Source organism: Salmo salar, chromosome 16 (genome assembly GCF_965601325.2).
Source record: "Salmo salar chromosome 16, fSalSal1, whole genome shotgun sequence".
NCBI classification, from domain to species: domain Eukaryota; kingdom Metazoa; phylum Chordata; class Actinopteri; order Salmoniformes; family Salmonidae; genus Salmo; species Salmo salar.
The window spans coordinates 74,997,501-75,020,000 of record NC_138306.1 but is presented as its reverse complement, the minus strand read 5'-3'; the positions used below and the strand labels follow the sequence as shown (position 1 = coordinate 75,020,000).

General features: G+C 46.4%; 1 protein-coding gene across 1 annotated transcript in view; it reads right to left on the bottom strand.

Annotated features, from left to right (window-relative positions):
• Window positions 1-11,306, bottom strand: part of LOC106595577 (glutamate receptor ionotropic, NMDA 3B) — a 66,741-nt gene extending 55,435 nt beyond the window's left edge. The window contains exons 1-2 of the mRNA XM_082962417.1: window positions 10,509-11,306; window positions 10,078-10,278 (exon numbers count right to left, since the gene is read on the bottom strand). Coding sequence (XP_082818543.1) covers window positions 10,078-10,278; window positions 10,509-10,832 — 525 coding nt within the window. The 5' untranslated portion in view covers window positions 10,833-11,306. The remainder of the gene's footprint in view (window positions 1-10,077; window positions 10,279-10,508) is intronic.
• Window positions 11,307-22,500: the final 11,194 nt, after the last annotated feature.

Below are 22,500 nucleotides of genomic sequence, written 5' to 3'. Positions count from 1 at the left end.
CTCTCCTGACATAATCTAATGTTTTGCTTTCGTTGTAAAGCCTTTTTGAAATCGGACAATGTGGTTAGATAAAGGAGAGTCTTATCTTTCAAATGGTATAAAATAGTCATATGTTTGAGAAATTGAAATTATAGCATTTTTAAGGTTTTTCATATTTCGCGCCAGGCGCTACCATTGGATATTGGTGAGGCGTTCCGCTAGTGGAACGCCTGTCCATAAGAGGTGCAACAATACTCTGAGCGATGTAAAGCAACGGTACTCTGAGAGAAGTTAAGTAACGATACTCGGATAGATGTAAAGCAACAATATTCCGAGAGATGTAAAGCCACAATACTCTGAGAGACGTAAAGCGACAATACTCCGAGAGATGTAAAGTAACAATACTCTGAGAGATGTAAAGCAGCAATACTCCGAGAGAGTTAATGCGGCAATACTCCTGGGGGTGTAACGCGACAATACTCTGAGAGAAGCAAAGCTACAATACTCCGGGAGATGTAAAGCAACAATACTCTGATAGATGTAAAGCAACAATACGCTGATAGATGTAAAGCGACAATACTCGGAGAGAAGTTAAGCGACAATACTCTGAGAGAAGTTAAGCAACAACACTCCGGGAGATGTAAAGCAACAATACTCTGAGAGATGTAAAGCAACAAAACAACGCCTAAATAGATTCTCTGATGTCATAGAGAATGTGTTTTGCATAAAACATTACAGTACCAATACATCATAGACAGACAGTGTGTGTGTGTGTGTGTGTGTGTGTGTGTGTGTGTGTGTGTGCATGCATTTAGTTGTGGTCTCCAGACTCCCCTGTGGATCTCCAAGAGTTAAGCAGTTGGCTGGTTGTGAAGGACAATCTGAGAGAACATCTGGAACACCTTGACCCTCACACAACTTCCCTCCCTCCTCCCCCTCTCCTCTCCCTCCTCCCCCTCTTTCACTCTCTCTCCATCTGTCTCCCCTCTCTCTTATAAACACCAGATCAGATGTGAATATGAATGGGATGTTTCTCAGCCTCAGTCAGCACAAACACACTGAGACACACTGAAACAAGCTTTTATCTCGTGGAAATAGACACTATCCACTAATAAATACCCCCATATACCGATCACTGTACCTGTACACAGCCAATCTGTAAATAGCACACCCGACTACCTCATCCCCATATTATTATTTACCCTCTTGCACCCCAGTATCTCCACTTGCACATCATCATCTGCACATATATGACTCCAGTATTAATGCTAAGTTGTAATTATTTTTGCCTCTATGGCCTATTTATTGCCTACCTCCCTTCTCTTCTACATTTGCACTCACTGTATATAGATTCTTTCTATTTTTCTTTTCTTTTGTGTTATTGACTGTACGTTTGTTTATGTGTAACTCTGTGTTGTTGTTTTTGTCGCACTGCTATGCTTTATCTTGGCCAGGTCGCAGTTGTAAATGAGAGCTTGTTCTCAACTGGCCTACCTGGTTAAATAAAGGTGAAATAAAAATATACTGCTCAAAAAAATAAAGGGAACACTAAAATAACACATCCTAGATCTGAATGAATGAAATAATCATTTTAAATACTTTTTTCTTTACATAGTTGAATGTGCTGACAACAAAATCACACAAAAATAATCAATGGAAATCCAATTTATCAACCCATGGAGGTCTGGATTTGGAGTCACACTCAAAATTAAAGTGGAAAACCACACTACGGGCTGATCCAACTTTGATGTAATGTCCTTAAAACAAGTCAAAATGAGGCTCAGTAGTGTGTGTGGCCTCCACATGCCTGTATGACCTCCCTACAACGCCTGGGCATGCTCCTGATGAGGTGGCGGATGGTCTCCTGAGGGATCTCCTCCCAGACCTGGACTAAAACATCCGCCAACTCCTGGACAGTCTGTGGTGCAACGTGGCGTTGGTGGATGGAGCGAGACATGATGTCCCAGATGTGCTCAATTGGATTCAGGTCTGGGGAACGGGCGGGCCAGTCCATAGCATCAATGCCTTCCTCTTGCAGGAACTGCTGACACACTCCAGCCACATGAGGTCTAGCATTGTCTTGCATTAGGAGGAACCCAGGGCCAACCCCACCAGCATATGGTCTCACAAGGGGTCTGAGGATCTCATCTCGGTACCTAATGGCAGTCAGGCTACCTCTGGCGAGCACATGGAGGGCTGTGCGGCCCCCTAAAGAAATGCCACCCCACACCATGACTGACCCACCGCCAAACCGGTCATGCTGGAGGATGTTGCAGGCAGCAGAACGTTCTCCACGGCGTCTCCAGACTCTGTCACGTCTGTCCCATGTGCTCAGTGTGAACCTGCTTTCATCTGTGAAGAGCACAGGGCGCCAGTGGTGAATTTGCCAATCTTGGTGTTCTCTGGCAAATGCCAAACGTCCTGCACGGTGTTGGGTTGTAAGCACAACCCCCACCTGTGGACGTCGGGCCCTCATACCACCCTCATGGAGTCTGTTTCTGACCGTTTGAGCAGACACATGCACATTTGTGGCCTGCTGGAGGTCATTTTGCAGGGCTCTGGCAGTGCTCCTCCTGCTCCTCCTTGCACAAAGACGGAGGTAGCGGTCCTGCTGCTGGGTTGTTGCCCTCCTACGGCCTCCTCCACGTCTCCTGATGTACTGGCCTGTCTCCTGGTAGCGCCTCCATGCTCTGGACACTACGCTGACAGACACAGCAAACCTTCTTGCCACAGCTCGCATTGATGTGCCATCCTGGATGAGCTGCACTACCTGAGCCACTTGTGTGGGTTGTAGACTCCGTCTCATGCTACCACTTGAGTGAAAGCACCGCCAGCATTCAAAAGTGACCAAAACATCAGCCAGGAAGCATAGGAACTGAGAAGTGGTCTGTGGTCACCACTGCAGAACCACTCCTTTATTGGGGGTGTCTTGCTAATTGCCTATAATTACCACCTGTTGTCTATTCCATTTGCACAACAGCATGTGAAATTTATTGTAAATCAGTGTTGATTCCTAAGTGGACAGTTTGATTTCACAGAAGTGTGATTGACTTGGAGTTACATTGTGTTGTTTAAGTGTTCCCTTTATTTTTTGGAGCAGTGTATATATATAAAATATACAGAGCCGATTACAGACCTTTCAGGGGGCAGCCCGCCCGCCTCGCTTTAAAAAACAAATCCACTTTCATAATTCATTGCTCAAAATTCAGTTTATTAGGATAGGTCTATGACATTGTTTATTAAGATAGGTCTATGACATTGTTTATTTAGATAGGTCTATGACATTGTTTATTAAGATAGGTCTATGACATTGTTTATTTAGATAGGTCTATGACATTGTTTATTAAGATAGGTCTATGACATTGTTTATTAAGATAGGTCTATGACATTGTTTATTTAGATAGGTCTATGACATTGTTTATTTAGATAGGTCTATGACATTGTTTATTTAGATGGGTCTATGACATTGTGTGTGTGTGTGTGTGTGTGTGTGTGTGTGTGTGTGTGTGTGTGTGTGTGTGTGTGTGTGTGTGTGTGTGTGTGTGTGTGTGTGTGTGTGTGTGTGTGTGTGTGTGTGTGTGGAGTGGGTGTGTGTGTGTGTCTTTGAAAGACCAGCACTTGGCAACAGTACCTCCATTCATTCATAATCAGGGTTTGAGGATTAAATGTGATTACATTCAGAGAGACTAAATTAGCTTTTTAATGTTCTAGTCTTCTATTTCTACTGTGAGGGAGGGAAGAATGAGAGGAAATGAGAGTGCTGGATGGACAGATCACAATGGAGGAGAGTTAGTTCTCAACAAACAGTGACATCTAATCATAACAACAGCATGTGACCTGCCCAAGAACAACTCCAAACCTTCGTTACAGACATAGAGATGGATAGACGACTCATCTTTGAATCTGTGCCATTATAGCATCTGTGGCAGCATTGGCAGCGCTATTCTCCATTTAGGAAGATAGTACATTTTTTCTTCACGATTGGCTGATCCTGATGTCTCGGTTGGACATGACTCCAACAGGGTCACCAGGAGGGATCAGCCAATGAAGTTGGAAGTCCCACCCAGTTGACTACATTAAAATGGTGGAAGTCCTCAATGGCGCTACCCAATGTAATACGGCCCATCTCTATCATTCTCCATGGTTACAGAATGTAATGGCACCCTATTCCCTATAGTGCACTTTTTTGGGACACAACCATTGCTGTTTATAGACTAGCCAAAGCACCTGGAATGATACTGATGATGAAAGAAGCACTTTTTATCTCCTCCTCTCCTCTATCCTCTCCTCTCCTCTCCTCCATCCTCTCTTCTCCCCTCCTCTCCTCCATCTTCTCCACTTTCCTCTTCTCTTCTCTTCTCCTGTCCTCTCCTCTCCCCCTCCCCTTTCCTCTTCTCCTCTCCTTTCCTCCATCCTCTCCGCTCCTCTCCTCCATCCTCTCTTCTCCCCTCCTCTCCTCCATCCTCTCCACTTTCCTATTCTCTTCTCCTCTCCTCCATCCTCTCTACTTTCCTCCTCTCCTCCTCTCCTCTCCTTTCCTCCATCCTCTCTACTTTCCTCTTCTCCTCTCCTCTCCTCCATCCTCTCCACTTTCCTTCTCTCCTCTCCTCTCCTCTTCTCTTCTATCCTCTCTACTTTCCTCTTCTCCTCTCCTCTCCTCTCCCCTCCATCCTCTCCACTTTCCTATTCTCCTCTCCTCCATCCTCTCCACTTTCCTCTTCTCTCCCCGCCTCTCCTCCATCCTCTCCACTTTCCTTCTCTCCTCTCCTCTCCTCTTCTCTTCTATCCTCTCTACTTTCCTCTTCTCCTCTCCTCTCCTCTCCCCTCCATCCTCTCCACTTTCTTATTCTCCTCTCCTCTCCTCCATCCTCGCCACTTTCCTCTTCTCTCCCCGCCTCTCCTCCATCCTCTCCACTTTCCTCTTCCTTACTCTCCTCCATCCTCTCCTCTCCTCTCCTCCATCCTCTCCACTTTCCTCTTCTCTTCACCTCTCCTCTCCTCCATCCTCCATCCTCTTTACTTTCCTCCTCTCCTCTCCTCCATCCTCTCCACTTTCCTCTTCTCTTCACCTCTCCTCTCCTCCATCCTCTTTACTTTCCTCCTCTCCTCTCCTCTCCTCTCCTCTCCTCTCCTCTCCTCTCCTCTCCTCTCCTCTCCTCTCCTCCATCCTCTCCACTTTCCTCTTCTCTTCACCTCTCCTCTCCTCCATCCATCCTCTTTACTTTCCTCCTCTCCTCTCCTCTATCCTTTCCACTTTCCTCTTCTCCTCTTCTCTCCCCTCCTCTCCCCATCCTCTCGACTTTCCTCTTCTCCTCTCCTCTTCCTTACTCTCCTCTATCCTCTCCACTTGGCACCTATCCCCTCCTCTCCACTTAGCTCCTCTCCTCTCCACTTTCCTCTTCTCCTCTCCTCTCCTCTCATCTCCTCTCCTCTCCTCCATCCTCTCCTCCATCCTCTCTTCTCCTCTCCTCTCTTCCATCCTCTCCACTTTCCTCTTCTCTTCACCTCTCCTCTCCTCCATCCTCCATCCTCTTTACTTTCCTCCTCTCCTCTCCTCCATCCTCTCCACTTTCCTCTTCTCTTCACCTCTCCTCTCCTCCATCCTCTTTACTTTCCTCCTCTCCTCTCCTCTCCTCTCCCTCTCCTCTCCTCTCCTCTCCTCTCCTCTCCTCTCCTCTCCTCTCCTCTCCTCCATCCTCTCCACTTTCCTCTTCTCTTCACCTCTCCTCTCCTCCATCCATCCTCTTTACTTTCCTCCTCTCCTCTCCTCTATCCTTTCCACTTTCCTCTTCTCCTCTTCTCTCCCCTCCTCTCCCCATCCTCTCGACTTTCCTCTTCTCCTCTCCTCTTCCTTACTCTCCTCTATCCTCTCCACTTTGCTCCTATCCCCTCCTCTCCACTTAGCTCCTCTCCTCTCCACTTTCCTCTTCTCCTCTCCTCTCCTCTCATCTCCTCTCCTCTCCTCCATCCTCTCCTCCATCCTCTCTTCTCCTCTCCTCTCCTCCATCCTCTCCTCTCCTCCATCCTCTCTTCTCCCCTCCTCTCCTCCATCCTCTCTTCTCCCCTCCTCTCCTCCATCCTCTCTACTTTCCTCTTCTCCTCTCCTCTCCTCCATTCTCTCCACTTTCCTCTTCTCTTCCATCCTCTCCACTTTCCTCTTCTCCTCTCCTCTCCCCTCCTCTCCTCCATCCTCTCCACTTTCCTATTATCCTCGCCTTTCCTCTCCTCTCCTCCATCCTCTCCTCCATCCTGTCTTCTCCCCTCCTCTCCTCCATCCTCTCTACTTTCCTCTTCTCCTCTCCTCTCATCTCCTCTCCTCCATCCTCTCCACTTTCCACTTCTCCGCTCTGCTCCTCTCCTCTCTACTTTCCTCTTCTCTCCCCTCCTCTCCTTCATCCTCTCCACTATCCTCTTCTCCTCTTCTCTCCCCTCCTCTCCCCATCCTCTCCACTTTTCTCTTCCTTACTCTCCTCCATCCTCTCCACTTTGCTCCTATCCCCTCCTCTCCACTTTCCTCCTCTCCTCTCCTCTCCTCTCCTCTCCTCTCCTCTCCTCTCCTCTCCTCTTCCCTCCTCTCTTCCTTCCTCTCTACTTTCCTCTTCTCCTCTCCTCTCCTCCATCCTCTCTTCTCCCCTCCTCTCCTCCATCCTCTCTACTTTCCTCTTCTCCTCTCCTCTCCTCTCCTCCATCCTCTCCACTTTCCTCCTCTCCTCTCCTCTCCTCCATCCTCTCTACTTTCCTCCTCTCCTCTTCTCTCCTCTCTTCTCCTCTCCTCTCCTCTCCTCCATCCTCTCCACTTTCCTCTTCTCTTCCATCCTATCTACTTTCCTCTTCTCCTCTCCTCTCCTCTCCCCTCCTCTCCTCTCCTCCATCCTCTCCACTTTCCTATTCTCCTCTCCTTTCCTCTCCTCCATCCTCTCCTCTCCTCCATCCTGTCTTCTCCCCTCCTCTCCTCTCTACTTTCCTCTTCTCCTCTCCTCTCCTCTCCTCCATCCTCTCCACTTTCCACTTCTCCGCTCCTCTCCTCTCCACTTTCCTCCCCTCCTCTCCTCCATCCTCTGCTCTCCTCTACTCTCTTCTTCTCTCCTCCATCCTCTCTTCTCCCCTCCTCTCCTCCATCCTCTCTATTTCCTCTTCTCTCTTCTCCTCTCCTCTCCTCCATCCTCTCCACTTTCCTCTTCTCCACTCCTCTCCTCTACTCTCCCCTCCTCACCTCCATCCTCTCCACTTTGCTCCTATCCCCTCCTCTCTACTTTCCTCTTCTCCTCTCCTCTCCTCTCCTCTTCCCTCCTCTCCTCCTTTCTCTCTACTTTCCTCTTCTCCTCTCCTCTCCTCCATCCTCTCTACTTTCCTCTTCTCCTCTCCTCTCCCCATCCTCTCCACTTTTCTCTTCCTTACTCTCCTCCATTCTCTCCACTTTGCTCCTATCCCCTCCTCTCCACTTTCCTCCTCTCCTCTCCACTTTCCTCCTCTCCTCTCCACTTTCCTCCTCTCCTCTCCTCTCCTCTCCTCTCCTCTCCTCTCCTCTCCTCTCCTCTCCTCTCCTCTCCTCTCCTCTCCTCTCCTCTCCTCTTTCCTCTTATACTCTCCCCTCCTTCATCCTCTCCACTTTCCTCCTCTCACCTCCCCTCCTTTCCTCCATACTCTCCACTTTCCTCCTCTCCTCTCCCCTCCCCTCCTCCATACTCTCCACTTTTCTCCTCTCCTCTCCCCTCCCCTCCTCTATACTCTCCACTTTCCTCCTCTCCTCTCCCCTCCCCTCCTCTATACTCTCCACTTTCCTCCTCTCCTCTCCCCTCCCCTCCCCTCCTTCATCCTCTCTAGTTTTTCTCTCCATTTTCCTTCTCTCCTCCATCTTCTCCCCTCATCTTCCCTTCCCCTCCATCCTCTCCACTCCTCCCTACATCCTCTCCTCCATCAGTGTGATTTATTTGTTCAGGTCATTTTATCATTGTAATTATTTAAAGTACATTAGGAGGAATTATCACTCTCATCTGCCAAGTCACACACTTCTGGGTGTGTAGGTCTGTACATTCACACGCACACACACAAATACAGACATACATACAGACATACAGACACACAGACAGACAGACTTAATAGAACCACCCATCCGCATGTATCCGTTAGCTTGCTACTGCTAAGTGCCTCCCTCTCTCTTCTCCTACACCTCCTCCTATCCTCCCTTTCTGTTCCCCTCCTCCTCATCTCATTCCTCTCTCTTCCCCTCCTCCTCATATCCTCCCTCTTGTCCCCTCCTCCTCATCTCCTCCCTCATCTCCTACCTCTCTCTTCCCCTCCTCCTCATCTCCTCCCTCTCTCTTCCCCTCCTCCTCATATCCTCCCTCTCGTCCCCTCCTCCTCATCTCCTCCCTCTCTCTTCCCCTCCTCCTCATCTCCTACCTCTCTCTTCCCCTCTCTTCCCCTCCTCCTCATCTTCTCCCTCTCTCTTCCTCTCCTCCTCATCTCCTCCCTCTTCTGTGGCCAGAACTAGACAGAGTTCAGTTCTGAATGGTTCACTTTTCCAATAGCATGACAGATTACACTCTATTCAGCCTAGTCCTCCCTCCTTTCCCCCCTCTCTCTACACCCTCCCCCTCTCTCCCTTCCTCACACTCCTCCTTCTCTCTATCTCTCTGACTGGCTCTCTCTCTTTCTTCCCACCACAGTCTTTCTCTTGAGTCCTGAGCCTGTGTGTTTGTGTGTTTGTGTGTGTGTGTGTGTGTGTGTGTGTGTGTGTGTGTGTGTGTGTGTGTGTGTGTGTGTGTGTGTGTGTGTGTGTGTGTGTGTGTGTGTGTGTGTGTGTGTGTGTGTGTGTGTGTGTTGCAGTTGGCTGCTCAGCCGTAGAGATGAGGATATGTCTGAGACGAGAGTGACTGACTGGCACACAGCTTAGGCTGCCACTAGGAATACTAACACACACACAAACGCTCCGTCTGTAAAGGTATGACACTAATCACTCCATCTGTAAATATATGGAACTAATCAGTCCATCTGTAAAGATATGAAACAAATCACTCCGTCTGTAAAGATATGAAACTAATTTCTCCATCGGTAAAGATATGAAACTAATCACTCCGTCTGTAAAGATATGAAACGAATCACTCCATCTGTAAATATATGGAACTAATCACTCCATCTGTAAAGATATGGATCTAATCACTCCGTCTGTAAAGATATGAAACGAATCACTCCATCTGTAAAGATATGGAACTAATCACTCCGACTGTAAAGATATGGAACTAATCACTCCATCTGTAAAGATATGAAACTAATCACTCCATCTGTAAAGATATGAAACTAATCACTCCATCTGTAAAGATATGGAACTAATCACTCCATCTGTAAAGATATGGAACTAATCACTCCATCTGTAAAGATATGAAACTAATCACTCCATCTGTAAAGATATGAAACTAATCACTCCATCTGTAAAGATATGGAACTAATCACTCCATCTGTAAAGATATGAAACTAATCACTCCATCTGTAAAGATATGAAACTAATCACTCCATCTGTAAAGATATGAAACTAATCACTCCATCTGTAAAGATATGAAACGAATCACTCCATCTGTAAAGATATGAAACGAATCACTCCATCTGTAAAGATATGGAACTAATCACTCCATCTGTAAAGATATGAAACTAATCATTCCTATACCTTAGCTCTGAATGGTTCTAGGTCTCATCTTAGCTCTGAGTGGTTCTTGGTCCTGCATTGTCTCTGAGCGGTTCTAGATCCTACCTTAACTCTGAGCGGTTCTAGATTCTACCTTAACTCTGAGTGGGTCTAGGTCCTACCTTAACTCTGAGTGGTTCTAGATCCTACCTTAACTCTGAGTGGGTCTAGATCCTACCTTAACTCTGAGTGGGTCTAGGTCCTACCTTAACTCTGAGTGGGTCTAGGTCCTACCTTAACTCTGAGCGGGTCTAGGTCCTTCATTGGCCCTGAGTGGTTCTGTCTCATCTTAGTTCTGAGTGGTTCTAGGTCTTACCTCTGAGTGGTTCTAGATCCTACCTTAACTCTGAGTGGTTCTGTCTCATTTTAGCTCTGAGTGGTTCTAGGTCTTACCTCTGAGTGGTTCTAGATCCTACCTTAACTCTGAGTGGTTCTAGGTCCTCCAGTAGTGATATAAAAGGTATTTCCAGGAAGGAGGACAGGAAGTCGATGTGGATGAGTTCCTCTGGTGAACGAGGGAAGGCCAGGACACCTGTCACCCCTCGCACAACCAGCTCCTGACACACACACCTGGACAGGGAGACAGGGTCGCCACCAGACGGGGCCCGAGACACCACCTCCAGACAGGGAAGGGAGAGAGTGTCTGACATTACACCCTATTCCCTACAAGCACCCTATCCCATACAAGTGTAGGGAATAGGGTGTCATTTCAGACACAATCTAACTGACTGAGTGGCTAGTTGCCAATTGAAAAAATGAATTATGGATGGATGGATGATCCACATGAGAGCATTACTGAGACATTAACTCTTTCATGAATGAACTAATGAATGAATTAACTTGTTACCTCCAGGGTGAGGTTGTAGGGCAGAAGAGGCGGGTTGCCTTCTCCAGCCCGGTGCTTCAGGCTGGTCAAGGCTCTGTTCAGAGCGTTCTGTACCCTGGCTGGTTGTCCGGTGGGAAGCAGAGCACCGAGACGAACCGTGTGTCCGATCCGAGCCAGGATGTGACATGGCTGGGGGTGGGAGAGGCACGGGTCGGGATGGAAAACGAAGCCATGGAGGAAAACCAACAGCGAGAGAAATCTCCCGGTGAAAAAGGGAGATGGGCGAATTCTCCTGGGTATAAAGTAGTTGCACATCCATCGACCAAGTAGATACAAATACTCCATTATGTTGCTTCGACAGAAAAGCGAGGAGAGGAGAGGAGAGGAGAGAAGAGGAGAGGAGAGGAGAGAATAAGAGAGAAGACGAGAAAGTATCGCTCGTTTTCTTTTTCTCACTCGTGGTTTGTCTTGGAGTTGTTTTGTTTTTAATACTGAAGTCCACCTGATGTTGTTGTTTTCTCTCTTTAAGTTGAAACAAAGAAAGAAAAGACACGCTGTAAATATTATATAATAAAGGATGAGAGGAGAAACGTCCGCACGTCAGAAAAACTGCATTTTCTCTGTCTTTCCCCGTCTTTTTTTCCGTTTCCCCCTCTTTCCTTGGACTTGTTATTTTCCTGCATTACGCTGGTATTGCAATCCGGTTGCTACCTCTGTTTCTTTTTCTAAGTTAGGTTACTCATAAATAAATAATAAGGAAGGCAGAGGAACCCTTGATATCGACGGAGGACGAGAGGGGAGTGCGTGCAACTGAGAACAGTCGCCCCGCTCTGTCAGTCTGTGACGGGCGCCGGTTGAAGACAGACCAGATGCCCGCGCGCACGCGCGTGAGTGTTTGTGTGGCAGAACAACCACATGAGATTTCTATCAGCGCTGTTATCTTCCCATTCGAAATGACAACACTACTTTTTGCTCCGGTATTTGATGTTCTCTACGTTTCATCTTGATGTCGATAGTAGCCTGCTGTTTTAGCCTGCAGCTTGCCGTCAAGCCCATTCAGTGCATTTTAGCCAATGAACCATTAAGTTCAGCATTCCATTTAATACCCTTCACATTTTCACCCTCCTAATTCAGATTCTAAATCCACACAAAGTCTTTGATGTTTCATTCGGAAAAAAAGTCTACTGACTGATAAGGATTGTCCCCAATTCATTCAGGCTTTTTTCATTGGGCAAGTAGAGAGGGATAACAAAAAGGAGAGGGAGAAAGAGAGGAGGGAGTGACAGAGGAAGGGATAGAGGGAGGGAAAGAGGGAAGGAGGGAGGGATGGAGGCAGGGATAGAGGGAGGGAAAGTGGGAAGGAGGGAGGGATGGAGGAAGGGATAGAGGGAGGGAAAGTGGGAAGGAGGGAGGGATGGAGGAAGGGATAGAGGGAGGGGAAAGAGGGAAGAGGGAGGGATGGAGGCAGGGATAGAGGGCGGGGAAAGAGGGAAGGAGGGAGGGATGGAGGCAGGGATAGAGGGAGGGATGGAGGCAGGGATAGAGGGAGGGAAAGAGGGAAGGAGGGAGGGATGGAGGAAGGGATAGAGGGAGGGGAAAGAGGGAAGAGGGAGGGATGGAGGCAGGGATAGAGGGCGGGGAAAGAGGGAAGGAGGGAGGGATGGAGGCAGGGATAGAGGGAGGGAAAGTGGGAAGGAGGGAGGGATGGAGGAAGGGATAGAGGGAGGGGAAAGAGGGAAGAGGGAGGGATGGAGGCAGGGATAGAGGGAGGGAAAGAGGGAAGGAGGGAGGGATGGAGGCAGGGATAGAGGGAGGGATGGAGGCAGGGATAGAGGGAGGGAAAGAGGGAAGGAGGGAGGGATGGAGGCAGGGATAGAGGGAGGGAAAGAGGGAAGGAGGGAGGGATGGAGGCAGGGATAGAGGGCGGGGAAAGAGGGAAGAGGGAGGGATGGAGGCAGGGATAGAGGGAGGGAAAGTGGGAAGGAGGGAGGGATGGAGGAAGGGATAGAGGGAGGGAAAGAGGGAAGGAGGGAGGGATGGAGGCAGGGATAGAGGGCGGGGAAAGAGGGAAGAGGGAGGGATGGAGGCAGGGATAGAGGGAGGGAAAGAGGGAAGGAGGGAGGGATGGAGGCAGGGATAGAGGGAGGGAAAGTGGGAAGGAGGGAGGGATGGAGGAAGGGATAGAGGGCGGGGAAAGAGGGAAGAGGGAGGGATGGAGGCAGGGATAGAGGGAGGGAAAGAGGGAAGGAGGGAGGGATGGAGGCAGGGATAGAGGGAGGGATGGAGGCAGGGATAGAGGGAGGGAAAGAGGGAAGGAGGGAGGGATGGAGGCAGTGATAGAGGGAGGGAAAGAGGGAAGGAGGGAGGGATGGAGGCAGGGATAGAGGGAGGGAAAGTGGGAAGGAGGGAGGGATGGAGGAAGGGATAGAGGGAGGGAAAGAGGGAAGGAGGGAGGGATGGAGGCAGGGATAGAGGGCGGGGAAAGAGGGAAGAGGGAGGGATGGAGGCAGGGATAGAGGGAGGGAAAGAGGGAAGGAGGGAGGGATGGAGGCAGGGAGGAAGGGAGCAGAGAAAAAGTCATTTTCAGATGATAACAGATGGACACATAGTTGTGTTCTATCTGGTGGGTGCTGTCCAAGGTGCTGAAATCCCCTGTAGCAGCCACAGTTTCAAATCAAATGTTATTTGTCACATGCTTTGAATGCAACAGGTGTAGACCTTACAGTGAAATGCTTACTTACAAGCCCTTAATCAACAATGCAGTTTTAAGAAAAATACCTACAAAAATAAGAAATAAAAGTAACAAGTAATTAAAGAGCAGAAGTAAAATAAGAATAGCGAGGCTATATACAGGGGGTACTGGTACAGAGTCAATGTGCGGGGGCACCGGTTAGTCGAGGTAATTGAGGTAATATATACATGTGGGAAGAGTTATTAAAGTGACTTATGCATAGATAATAACAGGGCAATGAAAGTAGTCTGGGTAGCCATTTGATTAGATGTTCAGTAGTCTTATGGCTTGGGGGTAGAAGCTGTTTAGAAGCCTCTTGGACCTAGACTTGGCGCTCCAGTACCACTTGTCGTGCGGTAGCAGAGAGAACAGTCTATGAATAGGGTGGCTAGAAGCTTGGCCCCCAGTGATGTACTGGGCCGTACACACTACCCTCTGTAGTGCCTTGCGGTCGGAGGCCATACCAGGCAGTGTTGAAACCAGTCAGAATGCTCTCGACGGTGCAGCTGTAGAACCTTTTGAGGATCTGAGGACCCATGTCAAATCTTTTCAGTCTCCTGAGGGGGAATAGGTTTTGTCGTGCCCTCTTCACGACTGTCTTGGTGTGTTTGGACCATGTTAGTTAGTTGGTGATGTGGACACCACTACAGCTCCATCGATGAGAATGGGGGCGTGCTCGATCCTCCTTTTCCTGTAGTCCACAATCCTCTCCTTAGTCTTGATCACGAAGAGGGAGAGGTTGTTGTCCTGCCACCACACGGCCAGGTCTCTGACCTCCTCCCTATAGGCTGTCTCATCGTTGCGGTGATCAGGCCTACCACTGTTGTGTCATTGGCAAACTTAATGATGGTGTTGGAGTCGTGCCTGGCCGTGCAGTCATGAGTGAACAGGGAGTACAGGACGGGACTGAGCACGCACCCCTGAGGGGCCCCTGTGTTGAGGATCAGCATGGCAGATGTGTTGTTACCTACCCTTACCACATGGGGGCGGCCCATCAGGAAGTCCAGTTGCAGAGGGAGGAGTTTAGTCCCAGGGTCCAAAGTTCTGTGTGTGTGTGTGTGTGTGTGTGTGTGTGTGTGTGTGTGTGTGTGTGTGTGTGTGTGTGTGTGTGTGTGTGTGTGTGTGTGTGTGTGTGTGTGTGTGTGTGTGTGTGTGTGTGTGTGTGTACAGTTGAAGTCGGAAGTTTACATACGCCTTAGCCAAATACATTTAAACTCAGTTTTTCACAATTCCTGACATTTAATCCCAGTAACAATTCCCTGTTTTAGGTCAGTTAGGATCACCACTTTATTTTAAGAATGTGAAATGCCAGAATAATAGTAAAGAGAATGATTTATTTCAGCTTTTATTTCTTTCATCACATTCCCAGTGGATCAGAAGTTTCCATTACTTCTGGATCTGTTGTCACCTGGGACAAAAGCCGAGGTTTCCGTTAACAACCCACCCCACTATAAATCTATCTGTACTCACACGATCTACTGCATGTGTTCCTGTTCTCTGCTGCCAGCAACCTTGTCCTCTGTTGATTAACATGTCTGATGTAGGGATTCATGGAAAGAATAGGGATTAAACATCAATCAAAAAGGCAATTAATTTAGAAATGTATCTAAACAGGATTAACACGCACGCACACGCACGCACGCACGCACACGCGCACACGCACACACACACACACACACACACACACACACACACACACACACACACACACACACACACACACACACACACACACACACACACACACACACACACACACACACACACACACACATCCTAACACGTCCAGTCTCCTCTGTCTCTCTATGTACTTGTGTGTGTGTGTGTGTGTGTGTGTGTGTGTGTGTGTGTGTGTGTGTGTGTGTGTGTGTGTGTGTGTGTGTGTGTGTGTGTGTGTGTGTGTGTGTGTGTGTGTGTGTGTGTGTGTGTGTGTGTGTGTGTGAGAATGTCAGTTAGATGTGTGTTAGCATTCCTGTCACAGTGCTAAAGCTGCTAATATCACCTCTTATCACACAACTAGTTAAAGAGCATGAGGGGAAGAGGCAGGGAGGATGAGGGAGAGGCAGGGAGAGAGAGAGAAGGAGAGGAAGCTGGAATAGAGGGGATAGAACCCAATGGCCTCAGGTCAGAAGTAGTGCACTACATAGGGAACAGGGTACCATTTGGAATGCAACTGAGGTGATCTCCCCTGTGTTGGAACACCTCATCCTCTCTCTGTTTACACACTGTCCAATAGAGACACTTATCTGACTGCAACACTACACTAATATCTCACTCTCTCTCTCTCTCTCTCTCTCTCTCTCTCTCTCTCTCTCTCTCTCTCTCTCTCTCTCTCTCTCTGTTCCCTGCCAAGGATTCTGTTTTGTAAATCACTTGTTCAGAGAGCACACACACACACACACACACACACACACACACACACACACACACACACACACACACACACACACACACACACACACACACACACACACACACACACACACACACACACAGACACACTCTCTCTCTCTCTCTCTCAAATCATTCAACAACTAGAAATTTTGCACAACAACAGGAAGCAGATTGACATTAAAATCCCAGCTGTCAAACGGTGTATTGCGGTGGCTGTGTATACATGTATATAATGACCATCATGTGCCTTTACTACTATAGCCCAGAGAAACACACTGAATAACCCATTCATACATGGCAAATAAAGACAGTCAAACAATAAATCAGAAGAAACAAGGTTTTGAAGTGTTTGATCTATATGTATGAGATATAAGAAAGCTCAGGGATGTCTCCTGGTCTGACAAACACCTCTCTAGCTCTGCCACCTTTCACCGCAGATGCGGAAGGGCGATATTGGCGGATGTGGTGGATTGAGACTCAGCCCATTCAAAAAAACCAGCTATCTCTAGCTTAAACTGACGGATTTTGATGGGCATGTATTTATTATGTTAATTAGATCGATGCACCGGTGTGTCAATCAGCTCTAAGGGGTTTAAACAACTTGAATGAACTGATGGGGTTGTTGGCTTCCAGCAGCCTTTCACAATTATTTTATGAGAAAATACAGTTGAACATGTTCAGTCTCCATCTGGTACCTACAGAGCAGAACACTGGAAGACATTGATCATGATGAAACGTGTCCAGTTCACAGGTTAACGTCAGCTGTAATAGTGCAGCTGTACAGTATAGTGTATTAATAACTCATTTTATCAGCCATCATACTGCTGTAACAGGACTCATATCATTACCATATGGTGAGCTGCTGAACTGCTGAACTGCTGAGCTAGCATCAACGTGTGGTTATTCTAGGATACGTACAGCCAACTACCCGCTGGACACAGACGTCAACTCAACGTCTAAGAGCTAATGCCTAAACGTCACCTTAAACAAATGTGACGTTTGGAACAACTTCGGAATGTGACGTTTGGAACAACTTCGAAATGTGACGTTTGGAACAACTTCGAAATGTGACGTTTGGAACAACTTCGGAATGTGACGTTTGGAACAACTTCGGAATGTGACGTTTGGAACAACTTCGAAATGTGACGTTTGTAACAACTTCGAAATGTGACGTTTGGAACAACTTCGAAAGGTGACGTTTGAGAAACTTAAATCTCTGATTATGCCATGAGACTGTTCCCTTCATAGTGCAATACTGATGTCCAGAACCCAATGGCCTCAGGTCAGAAGTAGTGCACTACACAGGGAATAGTGTACCATTTGGGATGCAGCTGAAGGGATTCATGGTATGTGGATATAGTTTATGATAGAGGCTGCAGAGGTGTAGACTAGAGGTGCTGTATAGAGGACTGAGTGTCTAGAAACCCATTGAACAGCAGAGTTCATCTCCCCTGTGTTGGAACACCTCATCCTCTCTCTGTTTACACACTGTCCAATAGAGTCACTTATCTGACTGCAACACTACACTAATCTCTCTCTCTCTCTCTCTCTCGCTCTCTCTCTCTCTGTGTTCCCTGCCAAGGATTCTGTTTTGTAAATCACTTGTTCAGAGAGAACACACACAAACGTGAATGCACACACACACACACGCACGCACGCACACACACACACACACACACACACACACACACACACACACACACACACACACACACACACACACACACACACACACACACACACACACACACACACACACACACATGCACTAACGCAGCCTCTATCATAAACTATATCCACATACCACAGCACACCTCAGCTGCATCCCAAATGGTACCCTGTTCCCTATGCAGTGCACTACTTCTGACCTGGGGCCATTGGGTTCTGGACAACAGTATTGCACTACGAAGGGAACAGCAAGCTCTCACAGTCTGATGGCAGAATTAGACATTGATGTTTCTCAAACGTCACATTTCTAAGTTGTTCAAAACATGAAAAAAGCGTTAACTCTGAAATCTTAAGGTTAGGCATTAACTCCAAATGGTTCAGGTAAGGGATAAGGTTTGGGATAGGCTTTTAACAGAAATATAAAAAACTCCCATGACAAAAACACTCCTAAATATAGGACCTTCAATCAGAGGCAACGATAGACAGCTGCCTCCAATTGAAGGCCCCAATCCCCATTACCAAAACATAGAAATACAAACACCTAGACAGAACATAGAAAAACTAACATAGAACAATAACCAAAACCCTGGACTAATAAATCAAATAACCCTCTACATAAACAACCACCCCGAACCATATAAACCAAATACCCCTTCTACATGAACACATACACAAACACTCCCTGAACCACATAAAACAAATACCCCCTGCCACATCCTGACCAAACTACAAGAACAAATAACCCCTTTACTGGTCAGGACGTGACAGTCAGGACAGGCAAGGGTCAAAACCAGGAGGGCGAGAAAAAGAGAGACTGGGGAAAAGCAGGAGCTGAGACAAAAACGCTGGTTGAATTGACAAACAAGATGAACAGGCAACAGACAAACAGACAACACAGGTATAAAATACACAGGGGATAATGGGGAAGATGGGTGACCCCTGGAGGGGGTGGAGACAATCACAAAGACAGGTGAAACAGATCAGGGTGTGACAGCTCTTGGCATTGCAGGGCTTGGTGATGACATGAGAGGGGGTCAGTGTATTTTAGATGTCCCCAAAACATAATTGCTATTTTTTTCGTTTTTATTATTAGTGGATATTGGCCTAATTCTGCCCTGCGTGCATTGTTTGTAGTTTTCCTCTGGACATGTAGGAGAATCTTACAGAACTCTGCATTCAGGGTTTCAATTGGGTGTTTGTCCCGTTGGGTGAAATCTTGTTTTGCAAGTGGACCCCACACCTTGCTGCCATAACGTGCAATTGGTTAAATGACACATTCAATTAGTTTTAGACACATTTTTATACACTACCGGTCAAAAGTTTTAGAACACTTACTCATTCAATGATTTTTCTTTATTTTTACTATTTTCTACATTGTAGAATAATAGTGAAGACATCAAAACGATGAAATAACACATAAGGAATCATGTAGTAACCAAAAAAGTGTAAACAAATATGTCAAAAGATATTTTGTATTTGAGATTCTTCAAATAGCCACCCTTTACCTTGATGACAGCTTTGCACACTCTTGCCATTGTCTCAACCAGCTTCAACTGGAATGCTTTTCCAACAGTTCTGAAGGAGTTACCACATATGCTGAGCACTTGTTGGATGCTTTTCCTTCACTCTGCGGTCCAACTCATCCCAAACCATCTCAATTTGGTTGAGGTCGGGGGATTATGGAGGCCAGGTCATCTGATGCAGCACTCCATCACTCTCCTTCTTGTTCAAATAGCCCTTACACAGCCTGGAGGTGTGTTGGGTCATTGTCTCGTTGAAAAAAAAATGATAATCCCACTAAGCCCAAACCAGATGGGATGGCGTATCGCTGCAGAATGCTGTGGTAGCCATGCTGGTTAAGCGTGCCTTGAATTCTAAATAAATCACAGACAGTGTCAACAGCAAAGCAACCCCACACCTTAACACCTCCTCCTACATGCTTCATGGTGGAAAATACACATGCGGAGATCATCCATTCATCCACACCGCGTCTCACAAAGACACAGCCGTTGGAACCAAAAATCTCCAATTTGGACTCCAGACCAAAGGACAGATTTCCACCGGTCTAACGTCCATTGCTCATGTTTCTTGGCCCAAGCAAGTCTCTTCTTATTATTGGTGTCCTTTAGTAGTGGTTTCTTTGCAGCAATTCGACCATGAAGGCCTGATTCACACAGTCTCCTCTGAACAGTTGATGTTGAGATGTGTCTGTAATTTGAACTCTGTGAAGCATTTATTTGGGTTTCAATTTCTGAGGCCGGTAAATCTAATTAGCTTATCATCTGCAGCAGAGGTAAATCTGGGTCTTCCTTTCCTGTGGCGGTCCTCATGAGAGCCAGTTTCATCACAGCGCTTGATGGTTTTTGCGACTTGTCATGACGTTGGCCTGTGGGTAAGGTTTATGACCCCCCCCCCCCCCCCCCCCATAAATACCTTTCTCTCTTCCCCTCTCTGAATCTACTGAAGGACGTGAATAGCCTGTGTTAAATATAGAGAGTCTGGGAACATCAAACAAATGGGGAAAAGGAACCATATTTTGTTAATAAAACCAGTTGGAAATATGCTTGATAACGTAATGAGTATGGATTTCATTTCAGTTGTCATCTGAGACATTATGATTGATGACAGGACGACATAAACTGTACCTGGGAAAGTATCCACCCTCTAGTTATCAGAGTCACATGGAATTGTTATGCAATTGAAATGTTTGATATTGAAAATGTTTGTTAGGAGATTAAATGTAATTTTAGCTTCCAAACGAGAGAATTGGGTTTTCATAAGGAAAGTGCCCTGCTCGATCAGTGGCCCAACCCTGTGAAAAGACAGCGGTTATAAACGATGAAACACCTCCCTCCCCCTCTCCACTATATAATCCTTTGACGAAAAGATAACCAGGTTGTTCCAGTACGGGAGGTCTGCAGCCTCTACGTTAGAAGGACACACATGTCAAGTACAGAACTAAGCCAACCTCGGCGTGAGCTCTGGTATGAACTGGTATGAACTTTGAGCTTATTCACTACAGAAGTGCTACTTCCTAGCCGTTGAGTTAGCAGCGGCCGCTGCTAACGTGGGTTAGGAAAGGACGGACGACGGATCCAGTCTAACAACCAGACGAAGATACCACCACGTATCCAATGGACCACCATTGACATTCTTCCGAAAACAGGGAGATCTGTTGGCCAACCCGGCCAGCATCTACGACCAATCTACCGAAGCGCAGCTCAGAGTAAATATTTATTGCATTTTCCTTTTCCAAATGGGCGGTAATTTAGAATGCATAAGATAATGTATTTACGATAGCATAGCTGCTGTTTCTGTGTTCCTAAATCTTCCCGCTCTTTCATTCAAGCCCAACCCCCTTTCCTTTGTGTAACCAGCCGTCATATCTGTTCCGTCTACCGGGACGTTTTCTGTATGACATCATTGTATTCTGTGTATTTGTAATTCTGTGTGATTAGTTAGGTATTTAGTAAATAAATAATTAAACCCAATTTTGTATTGCTGATTCAACTTGTTAGCCAGCGTTCGTGAAGATAACCAAGAATTTACAACTTTCATTATGAGACTGAAAATAAGACAAGGGTTAATATTACAAAGTATTTTAAGAGTTTATTCGGAAGATAACAGCTCTATAAACGTTCTTCCGTGGTGCCCCGACTTTCTAGTTAATTACATTTACATGATTAGCTTAATCAGGTAATATTAAATACAGAGAAATCATTTTATAAGTTAGCATGTCATATCACTTCATCCGGCATAGCCAAAGACACGACAGACTGCACTTGAAGAAACTTTCAAAGTTCTTAACATTTTCCGAAATTGACTGACCTTCATGTCTTAACTAGTGTGCCTTCTTAAAAGTTTGTTGAATTTCTTTCCTTCTTAATGCGTTTGAGCCAATCAGTTGTGTTGTGACAAGGTAGGGGTGGTATATAGAAAATAGCCCTATTTGGTAAAAGTCCAAGTCCATATTATGGCAAGAACAGCTCAAATAAGCAAAGAGAAATGACAGTCCATCATTACTTTAACCTCTCTCGGGTATGTGGGACGAAATCGTCCCACCTAGTCAACAGCCAGTGGAATCGAGTGGCGCGATATTCAAAAACCTTAAAAATGCTATAACTTCAATTTCTCAAACATATGACTATTTTACACCATTTTAAAGACAAGACTCTCGTTACTCTAACCACACTGTCCGATTTAAAAAAGGCTTTACAACGAAAGCAAAACATTAGATTATGTCAGGAGAGTACCCAGCCAGAAATAATCACACACCCATTTTTCAAGCTAGCATATAATGTCACAAAAACCAAAACCACAGCTAAATGCAGCACTAACCTTTGATGATCTTCATCAGATGACACTCCTAGGACATTATGTTATCCTGTTAGGGCTAGGGGGCAGTATTTACACGGACGGATAAAAAACGTACCCGATTTAATCTGGTTACTACTCCTGCCCAGTAACTAGAATATGCATTATTGGCTTTGGATAGAAAACACCCTAAAGTTTCTAAAACTGTTTGAATGGTGTCTGTGAGTATAACAGAACTCATATGGCAGGCAAAAACCTGAGAGGATTCTATCCTCGTCAGAATGCACTCCCAGGACTTCTACTTCAACCACAAATGTTGTTTTGGTTCAAAATAATCCATAGTTATGTTCAAATATCCTCTGTTTTGTCCATGCGTTCAGGTCCCTATCCGAACGGTGACAAAAAAAATTCAAAATATTCCATTACCGTACTTCGAAGCATGTCAACGCTGTTTAAAATCAATTTTTATGCGATTTTTCTCGTAAAATAGCGCTAATATTCCGACTGGGAGACGTTGTTTTCGTTCAAAGACTGAAAGAAGAAAATGGTGTCTTCACGTGCACGCGCGCACTCGTATTATTGTTCTCAGATCGACCACTTTCCAAATGCGCTACTGTTTTTCAGCCAGGGACTGCAGAGTCATCATTCCCCGTTCTGGCGCCTTCTGAGAGCCTATGGGAGCCTTAGAAAATGTCACGTTACATCAGAGATCCTCTGTTTTCGATAAAGAGGCTATAGAAGGCCAAGAAATGGTCAGAGAGGGCACTTCCTGTATAGAATCTTCTCAGGTTTTGGCCTGCCATATGAGTTCTGTTATACTCACAGACACCATTCAAACAGTTTTAGAAACTTTAGGGTGTTTTCTATCCAAATCAAACAATTATATGCATATTCTAGTTTCTGGGC